General features: G+C 41.1%; 1 protein-coding gene across 2 annotated transcripts in view; it reads right to left on the reverse strand.

Moving 5' to 3' along the window:
* LOC102458526 (hyaluronidase 4) overlaps window positions 1-22,130 on the reverse strand; it is a 34,043-nt gene that overhangs the window by 5,450 nt on the left and 6,463 nt on the right. For both annotated transcript variants that reach the window (XM_006122595.4, XM_075928521.1), the window contains exons 2-3: window positions 10,030-10,987; window positions 1,227-1,316 (exon numbers count right to left, since the gene is read on the reverse strand). In XM_006122595.4, coding sequence (XP_006122657.1) covers window positions 1,227-1,316; window positions 10,030-10,950 — 1,011 coding nt within the window. In that variant the 5' untranslated portion in view covers window positions 10,951-10,987. The remainder of the gene's footprint in view (window positions 1-1,226; window positions 1,317-10,029; window positions 10,988-22,130) is intronic.

Below are 22,130 nucleotides of genomic sequence, written 5' to 3' on the forward strand. Positions count from 1 at the left end.
TTATTTGCGGGTTCATCCCACCCCTCTGGAGTCAATGGGAGTTTTTCCAACAACTTTGATAGTAGCAGGGTCAGGAACTGAAAGAGGTGGTTTTTTCCTGTGTTGCTAATGTCTTATCAACGGTCAACTTGAAATCTTTCTAAAAGTGAGGTGAGGGAGCTGGCCTTGCAAAGATAAACATACAATTGTTATGCCAACAGGCGCAATACACCTGGGACCTATGGAGCTTAGAACGTGACCTTTTACCACATGAGCTAAAAGCCAGTTGGCTTTTAGTTAAAGCTGTAAAGCAGATTCATTATTCTCTCTGTAAGGGTGTGTCTACACAGCATTCTTCCCTCGAAATAAGCTACGCAATTTGCGCTACGTAAATTGCATAGATTATTTCAATGCTATTTTGAAATAACTTATTTACACAGCACCAAATTTCAAATTAAAGCACTATTCCGAAATGTTCCTTATCCCTCGTGCAATGAGGTTTACAAGGACGTTGGAATAGCGATCCCATTATATTTTGATATAATGGGTTTGCTTTTAAGACGTGGAATAGCTATTTCGGGTATCAAAGGTATCCCAAAATAGCTCTGCTGTGTAGACATAGCCTAAGTTGTCTTGATAGCACAGCACACCCCACATAGAAGGTGTACACAACCTTCAGTCACCTTTGGTAATTCCACAAGAGGGGACTATAAGATATCTTTAGGTGAGTCCTGGGGGCTTGTGAGGAGGAGCAAGATTTTTCTTAGGTTGGAATTATATTCCATCTATGATTGTTATAAAAATTAGAACAAAGCTTGACATTTGGTCTGTGAAAAATGTTCCCCACCACATCCCTTGTCATCCCCTGCCAAATACTTGGCCTTGTGTTTGGTAATATACAGATTGTGCAAGCAGAACATTGTAAAACAGAGGGCTACATTTTCATTTCAGTGCTTCAAACCGTATCTTATTAACATGGTGGCACTGCTATCCACTGCCATGGATGTCATCCATGTTTGGTCCTTGGATGTGGTTCCTGGGAAGCAATGGCTAATTACAATATTTTGTTAACAGTGAGAAAGGACTCCCAAGTCTGCCATCTTCAGCAAAAAGCCTGGTGACAATGATGGGTGAGGGAGAGCTTCATGGTAAGGTTGTAAAACAGTAGAAATAAGGAAGGAGGGGGGAGGTAATTATGAAGGAAATAGCACATGAGCTGTAAACATTTGTAAACCTGACCCACCTACCTCTGAGCTGGCATACTGCATGCTTCCCCAAAGGACTACCCCAGCTGCCCCCAAAGCAGCACTCTCACCAATAGTGTTCACCAGGTCAGTCTGAAAGAAAAATGTGTCAAAACTGAGCACTAAAAAAGCATCAGACCAAACATAGCAGAGCACACTTTGGATGTGTCTAGATAGCACCCTTCTGTCGGAATAAGCTTATTCCGAGTCTAAACTGAAAGAGCTTACTTTGCAATTTGGCACTTATTTTGAAATTTGGTGGAATGAGGGTTACAGAGATGCCAGAATAGCAAGTCCATTATTTCAGGAAAAAGCGGACACGTTTAAAGATGCAGCGTTGCTATTTCAGGATACTTCCGGTATCACAAAATAGCCCCGCAGTCTAGACATACCCTTAAACATGTAAGCACTACCTTTTCCTAGAGGAGATGTTGATTTATGCTGTAGAATCTTCATATTCAAAAAATGCCCTTAATAAACTCCCTACTTAGACTGTATGGTCCTTGAGCATGGACTGTTTTTCTATGCTTGTAGAGCTTCCTGACCCTTATCTGGGGCTTCTGCATGCTATGGTAATACAAATAATAGAGTATAATACAAATAGATCCAGGGAGTCTCTGAAGCATTTTAAACATTGACTTACAGCAGAGTCTGCGAAGAGATGGGATGGAAAGAGGAGAAGGAGTTAATTATTTCAAAAACAGATTTTTGCATATTCACATAAAGAAATATAGTTTCCTATTGATGTTTCAGTGTGTTGTAGTATATTCATAATGGATCCTTCAGAGTGATGGTAGGATCAGAAAGGCACTGGCAGTGACACTATTGAGAACCCTTATCGCTCCTGGCCAGTCACGCTGCCCCCCGACCTCGCTTATCTCTCCCGGCCAGTCGCGCTGCCCCCGACTTCCTTGATATCCCCAGCCAGAGCAGAGAGGGAAGGTCGGGGGCAACGTGGCTCCCCATGAAGCAGCCGAGCATCTGCAGAGCGGCAGCTGATGGGGCAAATACTTTGGTACTTTGGACCCCATATTTTCCATATTATCAGACAATCCTTCAGTCCCATTTAGGTCAGATAATCGAGACTCTACAGTATAGTTTATGATATTTATTATTTCATCACTCTCTAAATGTACCTGGCATTTTATATGTAAGGACTTTGCTGTCCTAAAATGCGTATTGTTCAAGATTCTAATCTGTGGTAGAGAAAAAGGAAGTAGGCTATGTAGTTGGACTCACTTATCCTTGTTCTTCCCATCTCCTCCCTCAGAGGACGAAAGAAAGGTACTCATATTATTTTTAAAACTCAATTTTACAGTGTGTTTGTTTATCTTCCCTCATCCCTTAGCAGGGGACCTGTAATTCAACAGCTGCTTAGCTTGCCAATAGTTCCCTGGTTTTATCCTCTTTTTGGTGCTGCTCAAGATGCTGTTCCAGGTTTTGGATGCTGTTTCCAGCAACCAAAGACCCTCAAGATTTTGCTCCGGAGCTGGTGCTTTTGATTATCCTCTGGAAAAGAGTAGACTCTCTCTTGCCAAGGCTCCTTTCACTGACTGATTAGCTGCGTGGATTTCATTTTGTACTGAAAAATGGAAGGAGCTGTTCAAATTTATCAACATGAAAGGAAACTGGCACCGCAATTGGATCTGGTCAGATACAACAAAAAATGTTTGTGATCTTTACTTCAAATTCTGAAGGGCTCTTTGTTTCTGTCTAGTCATATCCCATCTTATTCTGTATGGCAAAATATTTGTGCAAACATGGCTTTGTTCATGGGGAATGGCCTTTGTACAAATACACACTGACATGAGGACACAGGTATTTGTGCATGAACAAGAATAGCTGTTATTCATTATTTGTCATTCTGCTTTATTAAAACATTTGTTCTTCCAGACAGGGAGCAGAAACAATACCATGTAACTTCAATCACTGATCACACATTATTAATAGCAAGTTGTCTAGAGGGACAGTTTCTGAGCACCCTAGAGCATCAGTATAGATAATCATTTGCATAAATTATGCAGTGCATACTTCTGATAAGAAAGCCATTCATAGAAGTTAGGATCTGTTGGCAAATGATTTGCAAAGAGAAATGAGGCCTGGGGGAGCACAAATGCAGTGACATTCCTGGCCTCAGGATTTTGTCTTTCATGAAACTTATATAACAGGAGCAGCAGCGTGGGTGGCAAAAGAAGCTGCTGGCAGGGGAGGCAAACTCCCCAGCCTATGACCCCAACCATACTCCACCCCTTCTGTGTCAAGTCCCCACCTCCACTTTTCCCAGGCCCTGTCTCCTCCCCACCATCTCCCTCTTCTGTTCCTTTTCCCTTCTCTGCTAATCCCTTCTAAGCCAAATCCTTGACTCCAAATGTAGCAAATGATATTGAAAAATATACTCTTCTAAAACGTCTTTCCAAAGAAAATGGAGCATGTTTTCCACTGTGTGCCAGACTGTGAAGAGAGAACATGCAAAAGGTATCTAGTGAAAAGCACTAAATTTGGGAATAAAAAATATCAGTCACATTTTTATATTTTTTTGCAAAAACTTTGTAGTAAGGGCAAATAAGCTGTCCTGCTGAATACAATATTCAATATTCTGGATTACATGATGTAGCTCTTCTCTGGTTTATATTTCCTTAATCAGTATATCTAAGCTGATTTTATATTTTAAATTATACTCTTAAGCCTTCATAAAGTAATCATTTCAGATTACTACATATTTAACTCACTAAAACAAATACATTATTATAAATTATATCAGTCAGAGTGGTTCAGTGTGTTCAAAACAAAGTTCATTGCTTTTAGAAAAAGGGAACACTAATTTTTGTGTGATCTCACTATCAATAGACATGTTTTTGAAATTTCACCAGGTGTTTATGTTAACATATGTTTCCAAAGATTTGGGCATAACAATGGATTTTATAACTTACTAAGGTATTGATTTTGGTGGAGAGCTCTGCTAAAACCATTTCATCAAATAGTCAGAAGTAAAGAAAGAGAAATTCATTTTTCCATCTATCTGGAAGAAAAGGGATGCTGTCCCTTTAAGGACTCTCTTCAACGGGGAGGGAGAAGGGAGGAGAAAGATCACAAGAGGCAGAGGCTGAAATGATAAGAAGACTTTGGAAGCAAGCTTTTGTACTATGGTAAAAGTTTAAGTTTGTATTTTAGATAAAGGTGGTCTTTTGAAGACTTTATTTTTAAAAACTGCATGTCTGAAGCTCCAAATATACAAGGCTAAAGCTGAATACTCAGATTGTGTATGTAAACATCCATGAAAGGATTTTAGAGATGTGATTTTATAATCTTCAGCAACAAACTAATGAAATATTTAAAGCCAATTTTAAACTAAAGTTCTGTAGACACATTGATGTAATGCACAACTCTTTTTGTCAGTAAATTCAGAAAGTGACTGCATACGCTGTCAGAATAGGGATAGGATGAGAGGAGAGGTTGAGCACTAAGACCCAGGGCAGTCATTGCCTCCCCTCACCTCTTATACTACTGCCCATGCACAGCAGCTCTGTCTGGTGGATCCATCACAGTTCCCCACAACTGTTGTTCAATTTAACTTTTTTTCATTGTGGTGCTTGTATCTTTAGTGCTCATTTATGTCAGGATTTCTGCACGTCTTATTGTGCCAGCAACCAAACAAAAGCAAAAAGCTTTATTTCCACAGGGCTAAATTGTCCTAGCTTCTGCTCAGCCATGCTAGGGCATAAGGGGGAGTCAAGTCCCTAGAATCCTTGCTCACAGTATGACTGTTGGGAGGATAGCAGGTGCGTTGTTAGCAAGGGGGAACAGAGTGCGAGTGGACTTGTTTCTATCCCCCCTATAAGTGCTGCCCAGAGTGGTTGACTGGGGACAGAGGGAGGTGTAAAGTGCTCCAAAAAAAGAAGTGAAACTTTCCCATGTGCCAGGAGCTGGGAAAGAATCTTTGACTCTCCGAGCTACATTTAGTAGTCCTGTCTGCTACTGGAGCAGTGCAGGGTGTGAGGTTTCAGTAGGTAGCAGTGTTTATCTGTGTTTCACAAGAGCTGAGAGGACATTAATGCTGTGAAACAATACATTCAGAACAATAAAACCATGAGCATTGTTTTCCTGATCATTGGCATTTGGAGCTCTTTCCAGTGCTTTACCTTTAAAAAGCCTGCCAGTTCCCATGCTGTGCTCATAGAGCTCATGGATCTGGTATGTATGACAATCTCTGAAGTTGTATATTTTGTTTTCACTAGAAAATACATATTTGGACATGCTTCGTGGGGGATTCCCTAGGCTGTGAATGGGCTCTACACAGAGATGCAGACTGTTTCAGATCCCACAAACTAAATATGAGTCAACAGTGTGACAGTGTTGCAAAAAAGTGAACATCATTCTGGGATGTGTTAGCAAGAACGTTGTAAGCAAGACAAGAGAAGTAATTCTTCTGCTTTACTCAGCACTGATTAGGGCTGAACAAGTATATTGTGTCCAGTTCTGGGTGACGCATTTCATAAAGATGTGGACAAATTAGAAACAGTCCAGAGAAGAGCAACAAAAATTATTAATGATTTAGAAAATATGATCTATGGGGCAAGATTGAAAAAAACTGAGTTTGATTAGTCTGGGAAAGAGAAGACTGAGAGGTGGTATGGTAACAGTTTTCAAGAACCTAAAATATTGTTACAAGGAGGAGGGAATAAAAATTGTTCTCCTGAACCTCTGAAGATAAGACAAGAAGCAATGGGCTCAAATTGCAGCAAGGGAGGTTTAGGTTGGACTTTAGGAAAACTTCCTAACTATCATGGTGGTTAAGCATTGGAATAAATTGCCTAGGGAGGTTGTGGAATCTCCATCATTGGAGATTTTTAAGAGCAGGTTAGACAAACACCTGTCAGGGATGGTTTAGATGGTGCGTTGTGCTGCCTTGAATACAGGGGACTGGATTAGATGACCTGTCGAGCAGTGTTCCATCTAATTTTTTCCATCGATGTGCAGAATAAATGTTGTTATGTCCACCGAAGTATGTGCAGATGTGCATCACCAATAGAAACACATGCTGCCTGCTGAGGGTGCTGTGCTAAATAGCTGGGTAGCATTTGATTCTGTCCTGGGTGGCTGCCTAAATGCTCAGCTTACAGGGAACACTGCTCTCGAGGTCTCTTCCAGAGTCCTGTGATTCTGTGAAGCATCCAGGTCTGAAAAGAAGGTGATATACAATACAACTGACATACAGCCCAGTGAATAAATGTGAATTTATGGGCAATGTCATTTTAAGTAATAAAAGTAAAAGCTGTGTTATCTGGTACTTTCCTATCCAGAAAGCTCTATAAACCTGCATTTCTAATCTTCAAAAGAACACAAGAACATATGTCATACGAGGTCAGACCAAAGGTCCATCTAGCTCAGGATCCTGTCTTCCGACAGTGGCCAATACCAGATGCCCCAGAGGGACAGAACAGAACAGGTAATCATGAAGTGATCCTTCTCCTGTCATCCATTGCCAGCCCCTGACAAACAGAGGCTAGGGACACCATTCCTATCCATTCTGGCTAATAAATATTGATGAACCTCACTTCCCTGCATTTATCTAGTAGTTTTTTTGGAACCCTGTTAAAGTCCTGGTCTTCACAACATCCTCTGACAAGGAGTTCCACAGCTGACTGTGCTGCATGAAGAAAAACTTCCTTTAAACCTGATACCTATTAGGTACTCATAGAAAGTACAGTTTATAGTCCAGTTGTCATGGAGCTAGCAGGCTCCCTGCCTGCTCCACATGGATCCCTGGAACCAGCAACATATACTTGCTACTCCTACGTGGAGCATGAGGAGTTCAGAGTGTAGGGCGTGGGCTCTGGCAGGAAGTTTGTGTGCAGGAAAGAATAGGGTATTTGGGCACGGGAGGGGGCTCAGAGTGCCAGATCTGGGGGACAGGGTGTGCTCACATGAGGTAGCTTCCCACAAGTAGTGACCTGTCCCTCCTGCTCCTGGCAGCAGTGTTTGGCTAGAAAGCTCTGTGTGCGGTCTTGCCTCATCCTGATCCCAAAAGGAGCTGCAGAGCTTGATGCAGGGCTAGCACGTGAGCCGCCGGCAACTCTGCCTAGGAACAGCAGAGATAGGTTGTTGCTTGCAAGGAACCGCCTGAGGTGAGCATTTTCTGGATCTGGCACCCTGAAATTCCTCCCATGTCTCCACCCCTTGCCCTGAGCCCTGTCCTCTACCCAAACTTCCTCTCAATGACTGTGCCCCACACAGTTTCCTGGGCCCCAAGCCCTGCAACCCTCCCACACCCAAACTCCCTCCCTCTTAGTTAATTGGAATTTTTCACTTACTGGCACACTCCATTCCTCCAACATGCTAGATAGAAAGCTTTTACTGTATTGCCAAATTTGGAAGGTAGCTCAAGGAAAACAATTAACTTTGTACTGCCTTTTATGTTTGAAGGTTTACATAATACATACTTTTGCTGGATTTCATATTGTACGATGTTTAGCCAATGTTAATGGCTTTTTTTAATTTAATCCTTAGATCTGTGTGTGTTTATGATGAACACACCTATTACAGCCAATGGCTGCAGAAGTATTCACTAACTTTGTGTGCATCTATATTGAGCTGTCAAGTAGAGACACCTTGGGTGCAATCCTAACTTTGCTGAAGTCAGTAGCAAAACTCTGTGGTTTCAATGGGGCTGGGATTTTACGCTTGGTGTCTGATTGTTAGAGGTGCTGAGGAGAGAATCCTCAGCATCTCTGGAACAGTGATGTCTCCCAGGGGAGTCTCCACCTGAGAACTAACGAGCTGAGGCCCATAAAGTTAGTGAAAGCTTCTGAAAAGTTGGCTTGGGTTTTCTCACAAAGTAGCCAGAGAGACTGACTGGGTCTGTACAGCTCCAGCAGGAATCCACCACTCCTGGCTCTAAAGTGGAGCAATCAGCTGCAAGCCCTGTGGACTTGTGGGATTGAATAAGCACACTCACTCCTGGCAACTGAGAGTAGACGGACACAGCCTTGTTATTGACTCCATCAATCCAAGCCACCAACTATGAGGCCATTTTTGTGAGGGGAACAAACATCACAGCTCTCCATGGGTATGTCTACACTACAGAGTTGGGTTTGGTTTTTTTTTTTTCAGAAAAATAGCCGCTTTTCCGAAAAAGCTTCACTTACGTACATGCTGCAATCACATTCTTTTGAAAAAAAATCGAAAGAACAGAGGGTTTTCTGACATTGGTAAACCTCTTTCTACAAGGAAGAAGCCTTTTTCCAAAAGGTACACCTGGTCATGTCCAGCCTGATTCTGGCCTGCATATTTATACCTTCCTCTGGAAATTTCCAGTACATGCATCTAACTAAGTGGGTCTTTGCTCACGAAAGCTTATACTCCAACACTTTGGTTAGTCTATAAGGTGCCACAGGACTCCTCGCCGCTTTTTCCAAAAGAGCTCTTCGGGGAAAAGGCATGTGTGGATGGGGGAGAGGGAGTTCTTTCAATAGAAGAGGAAAGAGGAAAAAGCACAGGTGCCCTGGTGGCCACTCCGTCCATAGTAATCACAGCTTAAATGCGAGATAGTGTCCATTCAGTGCGGACGCTATCTTTCCAAAAAGCAGATCGCTTTTTCGATGCGCTTTGGCAGTGTGGAACCTCTCTTTCAGAAGAAGGTTTTTTGGAAGATCTCTTCTGGAAAAGCTTCTTCCGAAAGAAGCCTGCAGTCTAGACATAGCCCTTGACTAACAAGGGGAGCTGTGGAACAGAGAGTCAGTACCCAAAAAGGGTATTTGTCCTGTCAGAAAGGAGCTCATTTGAATGAGTTCCCTGACGTCCAGCTTGGCCTGCACTTCAGATATGTATCAAATCAAATCTTTCTATGCCTAAAGTATCATAGAATCATAGAAGATTAGAATTGAAAGAGACCTCAGGAGATCATTTAGTCCCACTCCCTGCTCACACAACCCCAACTAAAGGTAGGGCAATGTTTAGCCATGGCTATTTAGGAAGCCTTTCAGGGAATACATGTTCTGAGCAGTTGCATAGTCAGGATCAAAGACAAGGTTTATGATTACCACAATGTTATTAGAAATCTTGATGTCTGCGTGTATTTCTCAGTCACCTATTTTGTAACCTGCATATATTTATTGTATTTTTAAAAATATTTCATTCAATTATCATTGGCTGTAAGAGGCATCATAGGACACAATAATGTGTTTTTGTAACAGTAGAATTTAAAAGCCCCAAACCAGACACTTGGTTACTATTCATGATAAGACATATTGTACATTCAGAAAACAACATGGCCAGGAGAACACACGCATCCTTCCTCTAGGAAGCCTGCGGTCACATTCTGCCTCTGCTAGTTTTCTCATACAGGAGCGAGCAACAAGCAAAGGCTTGTCTATTTGGTTTGTCTAATTAATTTCCTTGCTCATTTTGGGAAAAAAAACCAGATAAATTCAAACCTGAGTTTCTTTTCTCAAGAACATTTATCTTCTCTTAATATTACTAGATTTCAAATGGCCATGAGATTTGTCAACTCCATTTCTCAAGCAGAATAATTCATCTGAAATATTGATTGACTTAGGAAACAATTATTTTGCACTTTCTTCTAAATTATTTGCATAAAAATAATGTTACATAATTGTAGAGTAATAGACCAAAGCACTAAAGGATCACTACTGAAAGTTGTATCATGACTACAGTATTTTTCTTTACCGGGATAGTTCTATATGATAAACACAAATGCATCTATAACTGTTGTTATGCAAGGGGAAACTTCTAGGAAGTGCTTTTTCCAAGAGAGCATATCTTTAGGTTTATATAGATATCTGCTTACCTTCGTCAAAACATGTAAAGTGTAAGCATAAAACGGTCTGGAGTAAACAAAAACAGGCAAAACATAGTCTTTTCTAGCAATTGAGGCAATACGTATTGCTTCCTTAACTCGGTAGTGAACAAACTTCAGAGCATTTGGACTTGACTTCAATATGTAGTCCAAGTATATGGAAGGATAAAGAGCAGTACTTTCTTTCCACAGCCAAAGCAGGAGATCATTGCGGGAAGATTCAATGGCTGGGCATTTACCTGTGTATGCTTTAGGTTGGTCTTTGTAATCATAATTGTAGCAGTCTGGGTAAAGATAGTAACCCCACAGTCCATTCGGTCTCATGTGCCGAGCCAGAAGGATAGTGTTGTTCATAAAATTCTTGCCAGCATTTTCAAATTCTTCCTTAGCAACTTTTCTAATTTTGTCTTCTGACCACTGAGGATGGCGTCTCTTAACCAGTTCGAAAGACTTATTTCTATAAATGGTTTTATTGCCCCAGTTCCTGTCCCACTGGGGCCTCCAGTTTTCCCAGTCAATGACTGCAAGTCCTTGGAATTTCTTCATGGGTATGGAATGGTCAATATCAGACTTAGCTTTGTTAAGGTGCTTTATCAGACTCTCATTCTGTGGCACCCCTCCATTAACAGGGACCCCATTGTCTAAGTAATAGGGATAATGTCCCAAATGAGTGTGATAAAAAATTGTCACATTGGAGCCACTCAAAGATTCATTGATGTTTGAAGCAATGTCAAAAACACTGAGATCTAGATCCACATTGTAGCGCAGCCTGCACTGTTCCGTAGGGGCATTCCAAACAACAAGGAAAGGTTTGTGGAGTAGCAGTGGGGCTTGGGCCTGCTTGAGCATTTGACCATCAACCATAATAAACAGCGCTGTGACTGCTATCCATTGACTCCACAGAGAGCACATGGTATTCTGTTTTTGCTGACTCTAACGTGATGCTTTCCTTGAAAACAAAATAAAAAAGAGACTTTAAAAAACAATGTTCACAGCAAGGACATCAGTGTGCCAAAGAAATGTTTTACTGTGAGTATCTTTAACCACAACAGTCCATATGGACAGAGACAAAACTATAACCAGGATAAAAGTAAGTCAGTGCTGAAACGCTTTCAAGGATGGAGCATGTATGTGGGGAGACTATTCTACAGATCGATAGAGCTCACTGTCAGGTTTCCAATATTCAGCCTTTTCTTGATTTCCATTCTGTCAAGACACTTTCCCCTTTTCATTAAAATTCCTCTGAAAGACTCACTGCCTTCATAAAGAAACAAAAATTGAGTTAATATAATAATATTAGAATGATTTTTGAACAAAAGCATCATAGTTATTCAGTATTTCAGTTTCTGTGTACTCACCCTCTGTTTTACATAGGATGTAACCTTTTGAGGTCTAAAATTGTCTTTTGGCATTTCTAGAGCTCACAACAATACAAAGAGTGCAATCTATATAGTGTAACAATAATTATTATAATCAAAGCTTCTTACTGCCAGGACTTCGTGAATTTGTATATCAATTCAGCACGAGCACATTTTGAGTAGATTTTTCACTATTTCCACTCGCTTTTTCACTCCCTTCTGGCCTTTTTCCCAAAGGAAACAAGTTAATTTTTCACACCAAACTGGACCCTCTCCAAAAAATTGACTCTGGATGTTTTTGTTGACAAATGAAAAATGTCACTGAAAACTAAAATGGTTTTGTTTCTTTCAGAGAATATTTTAATTTTTGTTTCAACTATAGCCAGATTCATCCTGTATTTCCTATAGCTCTGTTGCTTTATAATATTCTGATACTATGATTTCTCTTTCTTACTTCATCCACAGACTTATGGCTCCATGTCAGTTTAACAGATAAAGTATGACGGAAGTTTCTTTATGACTTAAAACTAAGACAGCTCAGATATGCGCTCAGAAAAGAATAAGGCTCATGTTTTATTATCTATTGCTGTACAAAATCATCATTTTTCTAAAGGAATGGGTGGAAGAGTTCTAATCACATCAGAAAGATGACATTATTAATGACTCTGGAAAGTGTAAAGACTAGTTGTTATACTGAATATAATTTTACTTAAGCTAAAGAGGATTAATTGTGTTAAACTCAGCAAATCATCCATGAATTTGTCAAGTACTTATGAAAATGGGGAACTGATTTTTGGTTAAAATGTTGGCAGAAGTGAGTGAAAATTGTGAGACTAGATCTGCCATCAGGATGCAAGGGCTCCCTCCCCAAATACCCACAAAGTATACTGAAGTAGAAGGATATCCCATTTTTACATTGAGAAAATGTTGCATCTTGAAAATGACATATCTGAGACTGGAACTACATTTAGACTGCAGGCTTCTTCCAGAAGAAGCTTTAACAGAAGAGATCTTCCAAAAAAACATCTTCCAAAAGAGAGCATCCATCGATGCCAAAGTGCATCGAAAAAGCAATTTGCTTTTTCGAAAGAGAGCGTCCACACTCAGTGGACTCCATTTCACATGTAAGCTGTGATTACTATGGATGGAGTGACCACCAGGGCACCTGTGCTTTTTCCTCTTTCCTCTTCTATCAAAAGAACTCCCTCTCCCCCATCCACACATGCCTTTTTCTGAAAGAGCCATTTTGGAAAAAGGCTTCTTCCTCGTAGAAAGAGGTTTACCAATGTTGGAAAAAACCCTCTGTTCTTTCCATTTTTTTTCAAAGGAAAAATTGCAGTGTGGACGTAAGTGAAGTTTTTTTTGGAAAAGCTGCTGTTTTTCTGAAAAAAACAAAAACAAAACTCTTTAGTGTAGACATAGCCTGGGACTCACCTAGTCTTCTGTGCCTCCCTTCCATTCCATCCTCTAACTTCTGGTAGCACCCAGCCAGCAGACCCTACACCTGGCATGGCTCGAGCCAGCCACCCGCTGCCACCCAGCCCTCCGCCTCTTCCCAGGACCAGGCTGGCGGCTCCCGGGAGCCTGCCCAGGTCCGCAAGAGGCGGGCGCCCGCCTGGTCTAGCGCAGACATCGTGGACCTCATCCACAACCTCCACACTAGGCACAGGAAAGTGGCCGTCTAGGGCAGGATAGCTGCCAGCTTGGCCACCCAGGAGCAGGTTTGCATGAAAATCAAGGTGGTCCAGTGAGACCCCCGACCCTGAGCCCCGAGCTTAGAATGGCCGTACTGGGTCAGACCAAAGGTCCATCTAGCCCAGTAGCCTGTCTGTCAACAGCGGCCAACACTAGGTACCCTGGAGGGGATGGACCGAAGACAATGACCAAGCCATTTGTCTCATGCCATCCATCTCCAGCCTTCCACAAACAGAGGCCAGGGACACCATTTCTACCCCCTAGCTAATACCACTCCATGGACCCAACCTCCATGACTTTATCTCACTTCTCTTTAAACTCTGTTATAGTTCTAGCTTTCACAGCCTCCTGCAGCAAGGAGTTCCACAGGTTGACTATTTGCTTTGTGAAGAAGAACTTTCTGTTGTTAGTTTGAAGCCTGCTACCCATTCATTTCATTTGGTGTCCTTTAGTCCTTATATTATGGGAACTAATGAAGAACTTTTCTTTATGCACCCTCTCCACACCACTCATGCTTTTATAGACCTCTATCATATTCCCCCTCAGTCTCCTCTTTTCTAAGCTGAAAAGTCCCAGTCTCTTTAGCCTCTCTTCATATGGGACCTGTTCCAAACCCCTGATCATTTTAGTTGCCCTCCCCTCTCCCACCCTCTCTCTTCCCCTCTCCCACCTCCTTTTCCCAGTCTCCCTGAATTTTGTTCAATAAAGAGAGTTTCTATTTTTGAACACACGTGTCCTTTATTTTGTACGTCAGGAAGTGGGGCTAGGGAGGGGTAAGTGGAAGGAGGTGAGGGAGGAATGGGGTACAAGCCCCCGATGGGGAGGACTGGGCTGGCTCTGCGGGATCTTCGGGGTGGAAGCTCTCCTGAAGCCCTTTGATTGACGCCCCCCTCCGGATGGCAGCCTGCGGCAAGTGCAGCCGGGCTGATGGCCGAGTGCTGTGATGTGCCAAGTGTGGGCACTCAGGGCACTCCAAGCCAGGACTGCTTTGCTAGCGGGAAACCCCTGAGAACTGTCTGTCCGGGGTAGGGGTTGGGTCCCTTTAAGCACAGCCCTCGGCTAGCCTGAGACAGCAGCTCCATGCTCTAAGTCCTAATCTGATGCCCTGCTGACACTGCTTCCGGCCATCCTTAACCTCGGTTCAGGGTCCACTCAGTGTGGACATGCTAGTTCGAATTAGCAAAACGCTAATTTGAACTATTTTTTTAGTCTAGATGCGCTAATTCGAATTAACTTAGTTTGAATTAACTAATTCGAATTAGTGCTGTAATGTAGACATACCCTTCCCCTTTACCAGCCTCCTCTTCTTTTCCTCCTGATTCCACTCTCTTGGCCTTCTGTTTCCCATATAGTGACTATTCCCTTTTCTGGCCTACCCCAGCCCTTATATCTCTTCTTTCCTGACCCCTCCCCAACTCTTTTCCTTTCCTTAACCAATTGTTACAGTGAGGAAAATAGGAAAGATGAGAGACAACTTGACGAGATCAGTACTAGGCCGTCAGCCTGTTGACAGGATGACAAGGAGCAGCCCCTTCAAGATGACAGTCAAAATTCCTTCTCTTCCCTTCATATGGAAGCAGCCAAAGTGTTGAACAGGCACATAAAAATAAATTTAATGTACCTTTCATTCCACTCTGAGCTCCCTTCTCCACCTGTCCTCTGCCCTGCAACTTTCCTGCTGCCTTCTCCCTCTCTTTATCTGATATCCAGTCACCATTCAGCTCTTAGGTTCTATGGAACTGTAATAAATATTTTATTGATGCTCTAGGGATGGTGTGACCTGTAAAACTCAAGCCAATCAATCCAGTGGAATTTGAGTTCCATCTTTAATGTCAATTGGCAGAGAAACTGCCAGAGAACCGCCCAACCCCGATCCGATAGGAAAGGCTATATTTTGTGCCCTGAGCATGTCCCCGTATGCACCATTGGCAGCAGAAGAGCAGTGTATTACTTACAACAGCATGCTTACTGGGCTATTGATACAAGGCAAAGCTGCCAAATATAAGTGCCTAAAATAGCCAACGTAGCTATACTTTTTGGGGGGCATAAGGATCTTGTGAAAAAGGGGGTTTTGCACAAAAAGAAAACATTCACACGGCTTGTTATTGCGCAAAAGCCCCTAGTGCAAAAACAGATCGACAGAAAATATGCAAATGAGATAGGGACTCATGCAAAGGAATCCCTCGTTGGCATATTTTTTGCCGAGAAAACTCATAGGCTACGTCTAGACTACATGCCTCTGGCGACAGAGGCATGTAGATGAGGCTACCAGGCATTGGAAAATGAAGTGGCGATTTAAATAATCGCCGCTTCATTTAAATTTACATGGCTGCTGCGCTGAGCCGACAAACAGCTGAGCAGCTGTTTGTCGGCTCAGCGCTGTAGTCTGGACACGCGGGTGTCGACATCAAAGGCATTTGTCGACCACCCAGGTATGCCTCCTGGGATGAGATTTACCTGGGTGGTCGACAAATGCCTTTGATGTCGACACCCGCGCATCCAGACTACAGCGCTGAGCCGACAAACAGCTGATCAGCTGTTTGTTGGCTCAGCGCGGCAGCCATGTAAATTTAAATGAAGCGGCGATTGTTTAAATCGCCACTTCATTTTCCAATGCCTGGTAGCCTCATCTACATGCCTCTGACACCAGAGGCATGTAGTCTAGACGTAGCCATAGTGTAGACAGCCTAAGAGTGCAGCTTTACTGGTATAAATCTACCCCAGGAGCACTGTGCTGATATGGTATATTGGCATAGCTACGGTGGCAAAGTTCTCCCACTGTAGACCTGGTCCTAGATTCTAGACTGTCTGGGCAGTAATTGTCTTGGTGTTGATTCTTTATAGAGTGCCTACATAATGGGGCCTTGATCCTTGATTGGGATCCTTAGGCAATACCAGAACATAAATACCGTTCAAGCCCCATTATAACCATATTTTCTCCTTATAGCTAGAAAAAAAAGTTACATTTGAACAGAAACATGTAGGAAAGCAAGCAATTCTCTTTCCCGAATGTCTCATCAGTTCGCAGTCAACATATGTTGAATACTATAAAAGGTTTATTCATGCATACTGTGGTCACAGGCATTGTTTACTGAACATCACTTACCATTAGACACTGACGGATAATACTTTGTTTATGAACAGAGAGCATTCCTAAAATTCTGTGTATTGTGAACAAGAACCAATATAGATCTATTGAGCTAAAATTGTTCTTTATTTTCAAATTGTTATTTTATTGCAGATGTTATTTTTCACTTCAGAATGATTGAGGCCATGGGGGGCAAGCCTTTGCAAAAACAAATAAGGTTCATCTTTGATGCTGAAAAAGGTAGGAAAAATACAATTCCCTGCTGTTTCACAAATGCCTCGCACAATCTCTGAAACATGAACAAAACATCTTTTATTACTGGAGCCACTGATGTTTATCTGGACTGTGAGTTTATTGGTCTTGTGCATAAGCACTAATTGGACTGCCTCAATGCCTAGCTCTATAATGAGCACAGGCACTAATGATTCCACTTTGCCGCTCATTGTCAATCTTGGTTCAAATTGGCCTGTTTTTCTCATTTAATGACACATTGTCATAGTTAATTTAACTTTCAAGGAACGTGCCTATCTTTCTTTGTCCCTAGAGCGTTCTCAGAACAGAATCTGCTTTCAATGTTTCTGCTCTATATTCTAAAAACAAAAACTGTTCCTCATAAATACTAGGGTTAAGGGTCTGATCCAAAACACATGGAAGTCAATGAGAGTCTTTCCATTGGCTTCAAGTGGGATTCAGATCAGGGACTCAAGGCATAAAATTAAGTGCAATTTGATATTTATGACTGTATATGCTATTGAAGTTTAGGACTGTGAAGCTGCTAGACTGATTACAGTATATCTTTTAATCATTGATAATTGCTCATCAACAAATTTTTTAAAAAGTTGATCCATTTCTGTGAGTTTCCTTCACTATTTATGTAACAAAAATGTACAGACTACTGTTTTGCTGCTTTTCCCAACCAAATTCTGCTAATTTAAACTAAACTTTTCTCTCCACTGTGCCTGAATGGCCTTCTATTTATTTTTCATTAAATATGCAACTCACCAAGGGTTGGGAGGCACTGCAGTTGAGAGGGGGGAGTTGTACTGAATTTTTTCATTAAAACAAACTCCTTTATAACTAATAAAGAAAATGTAGACTCCCACAAAATTAATTGACCTATACTTTAAATACAAATAAAGCAATACTCAGCTAATGTGTAACTACATCTAACCTGTTTTCTTCCATGGCTGTGGTGATGTTGCAGCCATGTTAGTTCCAGCATATTAGAGCTACCTGGTGGGTGAGGTAATATATTTTATTAAACTAAGTTCTGTTAGGGAGAGAGACAAGCTTTCAGACTTCTCAGAGACCTAAATAAGCAAATGTTCTGTCAAAAGCTTGTCTCTCTCACCAACAGTCATTTGTCCAATAAAAGATATCTCATTCACCTGGTCTCTTTGATCTCTTCCAGACAACTAGCAGCTACTCTGTCTCTTTTGTTGATTATTTGAGCGACATGGACTCCAATACACCTTATGAGACTTGATATTTCAATGTCTGATTTGTAATATAATAGCCCCCTGATGTCATCTCCAGTGTTATAGCCCATCGTCTGTCTACTGACTTCTTGAGAAACTATTATCTTTCTCGAGGTGCCTAATAAAATGGCAGCAGGTCCCCAGGGTTAGCCCTTGATGGGCCGATGCCGATATATATTCCTCCATTATGGGTGATTGCAGCCCCCATTGTCTAGGAACGGTGATCTGTGGCCAACAGGAGCTGTGTCTCCCTTTCTTTCAGAGGTGCAGATAAATATGGTGGTGTGGAGGACTGGCAGGGGCTTACCCTGGTGGACTCGATCTGGCCCATGATATTTGGTATTTGCCCATCCCGATCGATAAGTTTAACATTAATACATTTCCATGTTTCCATCTTACCATCCTTGTTTCTAATTATTCTTGAATCTCAAGTGCTTCTATCCTTCCTGAATAAATGAATCACATTTATGGACATATTCTCTATTAAAAATCATTCTAAGGAACTCAAATAATTTTTCTCCAACACATTCATGATGTCAAAGAAACACAAAAATAAAGACTCTTTCTTCATTCACAGAATTGTCTACTAAAACGTGAGACCCACCCGCCATGTATTTTAGTTAATATTCAGTGTTCTAAGTATAACAGCATGATGTGATTTTTTCTCATTATTATTTTTGTCCCTGTAAATTAAGAACATAAGAACAGCCATACTGGGTCAGACCAATGGTCCATTGTCTGCCAACAGTGGCCAATACCAGATGCCCCAGAGAGAGGGGACACAACAGGTAATCCTCACATGATCCCTCCGGAGAAACAGAGGTTAGGGACACCATTCCTACCCATCCTGGCTAATAGCCATTGATGGACCTAACCTCCATGAATCTATCTAGCTCTTTTTTGAACCCTGTTAAAGTCCTAGCCTTCAACACATCCTCTGGCAAGGAATTCCACAGATTGACTGTGCACTGAGTGAAGAAAAACTTCCTTCTGTTTGTTTTAAACCTACTGCCTATTAATTTCATTTGGTGATCCCTAGTTCTTATATTGTGAGAATATATAAATAACTTTTCTTTATTCACTTTTTCCACACCAGTTATGATTTTAAAATTAAGGACCTTTCTTTGTAAATAAGGGCTACCCAGTCCTTTTTTTTTAATTGCTTGAGACTATGGCTATTGTTTCTTCATAACTGTAAGTAGGAGCCGGGCAGGAGAGGACTGGTAAGGTTCAAAGCAGAAGCTTTGCAATGAAGCAGAGAGAGTAGCTTTAGGCAAAGTGTTGAATAGGATTTAAAGGTGTACTCTTAGGGCATATGTGCTAACATCTACTAACATGTTATAAAACTCTGAGATAGACAAGGCAATGTGTGTTTGAACACATACTGAGCTGATTGATTTAAAGTCAAGGAGAGCTTCAGCTTTATAACAAGCTTATCAACATAAAGGATGCACTGCCTTGTTTACACTAGATTTAGAACATGTTAGCACATTAGCTAACACACACCTACACAAAGCCTTGTGCTTGACCTATCCACAGAGTTTGTATTGCTGTAACTATTTCAGTTAGAGGTGAGAATTTTTACCAGAATAGTTACACTGGTACAACCCCTAGTAGTGTGTGTGCAGTTATAAATACCAGTTACCAATATAAAGATGCTTTATACTTGGATAGGTTATTCTCCTTCCCATAGTTTTGGTCTACATTAAGGACTTTATTTAGAAATACTCCCCTCCCTCCAAGGCTGAATTTGTAAGCAGAGCATTCACACTTCCAAGCCCATTATTTTGAAATACAGGGCCGTGGAATTCAAAATGTGTATTCCTGCTTTTCATCAGGAGTAATGCTAATTCCAAATACTTATTTTTAAATTATGCTAGTGTAGATGCTACAGTTCCAGTAATTTGAAATAATGACTCCCCAGAGTAAAGAGAACTAATTAGTCCTTTTCATATTTGTTCATTTTTTTTAATGGTATCCTTTGGTATATATGGTTGTGACTACTTTCTTCCACTATTTGATCTGAGGAAGTGGGTCTGGCCCATGAAAGCTCATCATCTAATAAACCATCTTGTTAGTCTTTAAAGTGCTACATTGTCCTGCATTTTGCTTCAACTACCCCAGACTAACACTGCTACATTTCTATCACTAATTACTCCCCAGTGCTTCCTGGAACTCTAAGTCTGAGATAGCGCATCCAAATTAATTGAGCCTGCCTCGGACTAATTTTGAAGCTTCCCCGTAGTGTGGACTTGCTAGTTCGAATTTGTTAAATGCGGAGTTAAGTCAAATTTAGTAATTTCAAAATACTTTCCTAGTGTAGACATGGCCATAGGGAATAAGCTTTACTGATATAGGTACATTTCTATAACTGCATCTATACTAGGGGTTTGTACAACTTAAACTATACCAGTATAGTTAAAACAGTACAACTTTTGCGCATAGTCAGAAGGAGAGAACACTGAGTTCCTTGCTGCATGTTAAAAGAAAGGGACCTTCTTTACTCTTTGCTGTTGTCACATAAAGTCCATCAGTGACAGCTTATTATGTGCTTTATTGTTACTTATATTGTGATTTTTTAAACGAAGAGATTGAAATATTGCCAGCTCCATATATTTCATGAATCAGATATCAAATAATCATAAAATTCATTTAAAAATCATGAGATTTTAAAACTAACACAGTCTGGATCTTTTTTATTTTGGATTCTTCAGGCATTTAAGCCTGTAAGTATTATGTTCTCAAGATTTTTTCCCCACAAACACAAAGTCTAGAAATTTAAGTATCAGAGGGGTAGTCATGTTAGTCTGGATCCGCAAAAGTGACAAGGAGTCCTGTAGCACCTTACAGATTAATAGATGTATTAGAGCATAAGCTTTCGTCTTTGCCCACAAAAGCTTATGCGCCAATACATCTGTTAATCTACAAGGTGCTACAGGACTCCTTGTCGCTTTTTCTAGACATTTACTTTTTTTTAATGAAAGCTGATGTTCCCATGTAATCACAGGACTGTGGGAGCTTGGACTTTGAAAAAACAGCAAATACTGTGAGACTTGTGATAAAATCTCATGAGACTGAAAAAGTAAACAAAAAAGAGGATTCATGTGTTACTGTTGCCTTGTGAGAGCAGTTTCCTTCATGCCAAAAGCTATCAAGCTATACTATAATTCACTTCATAAATCCAGTTTTGACACCTGGACTCAACTTTCTCACAAATATCTTCATTTCACCTGAAATTTTGTATATGAATTTTGGTACTTTCTATCTTACTTTCTGCATATGGAACATACACTATTCTTTTCCCATCCATTAGCTAGATGTGGTCTGGAAATCCCACGTTACCCAATTCACTGTTCCATTATTGATCAGAGACCCTAACATCCAAATGTAGACAAGAGATTAACCTATATTGTGCACGCCTTTCACACGTGAGCAACAGGTTCACCTCTCAAGTGAGGTGTGAATCTTTGCAAAACTGACAATAATTCCCCAGCTGTAGCTGATAAAAGAGTGTGCATGGGTCACATCATCATTCAATAAGGGCATGTCTACGCTTGCTCCCTAGTTCAAACTAGGGAGGCAAATGAAGCATACCAAAGTTGCTAATGAAGTGCAGGATTTAAATATCCCATGCTTGATTAGCATATTTGCGGCCATCACCATTTTTAAAAGCCAGTAGCCCAAATTAACTCGCCGCATGTAGACGCAGTAGTCTGATCCAAAACCCTTCTCTCGAATTAACTGTTACTCCTTGTGCAATTAGCAACTTCAGTATGCTTCATTTGCCTCCCTAGTTCGAACTAGGAGCAAGTATAGACATACCCTAATTGACCTTATGCTTTTGTAATTTATTATTGTAGTTGGGGATGAGAGCACAAAGATGAAGATGGTACAGGAGTCTTAACCTTGATGTACATAAGAATGGCCATACTGGGTCAAACCAATGATCCATCTGGCCCAGTATCCTCTCTTTTGACTTTGGGCAAAACCAGGTGGTCAGAGAGAATGAACAAAACAAGCAATCGCTGAGTGATCCATCTCTTGTCATCCACTCCCAGCTTCTGGCAGTCAGAATTCAGGGACACCCAGAATATGGAGTTGCCTCCTTGAATATATTAGCTAATAGTCATTGATGGACTAATCTTGGTCTTCTCTGCCCTATTAAATGAAAGTAGTCTACAGGAAAGAATTAATGGACACAAATCAGATATCCGAAAAGGCAAAACACTGACACCTGTGGGAGAACACTTTAACCTGCCCAAGCACACATTAATTGATCTCAAAGTCACTGTGTTGTTTCAGGCCAATTCCACAAGCCAAATATACAGGGAAGCATTGGAAGGTAACTTAATTTACAAGTTTGGGACCCATCACGAAGGCATGAATAAAGACATTACCTGGCTAGCACACTACTTTCCACATCCTAATGACTTAATCAACCAACCAATGGGTACTTAAGAACAATTTGCACCT

Source organism: Pelodiscus sinensis, chromosome 1 (genome assembly GCF_049634645.1).
Source record: "Pelodiscus sinensis isolate JC-2024 chromosome 1, ASM4963464v1, whole genome shotgun sequence".
Lineage (NCBI taxonomy): Eukaryota > Metazoa > Chordata > Testudines > Trionychidae > Pelodiscus > Pelodiscus sinensis.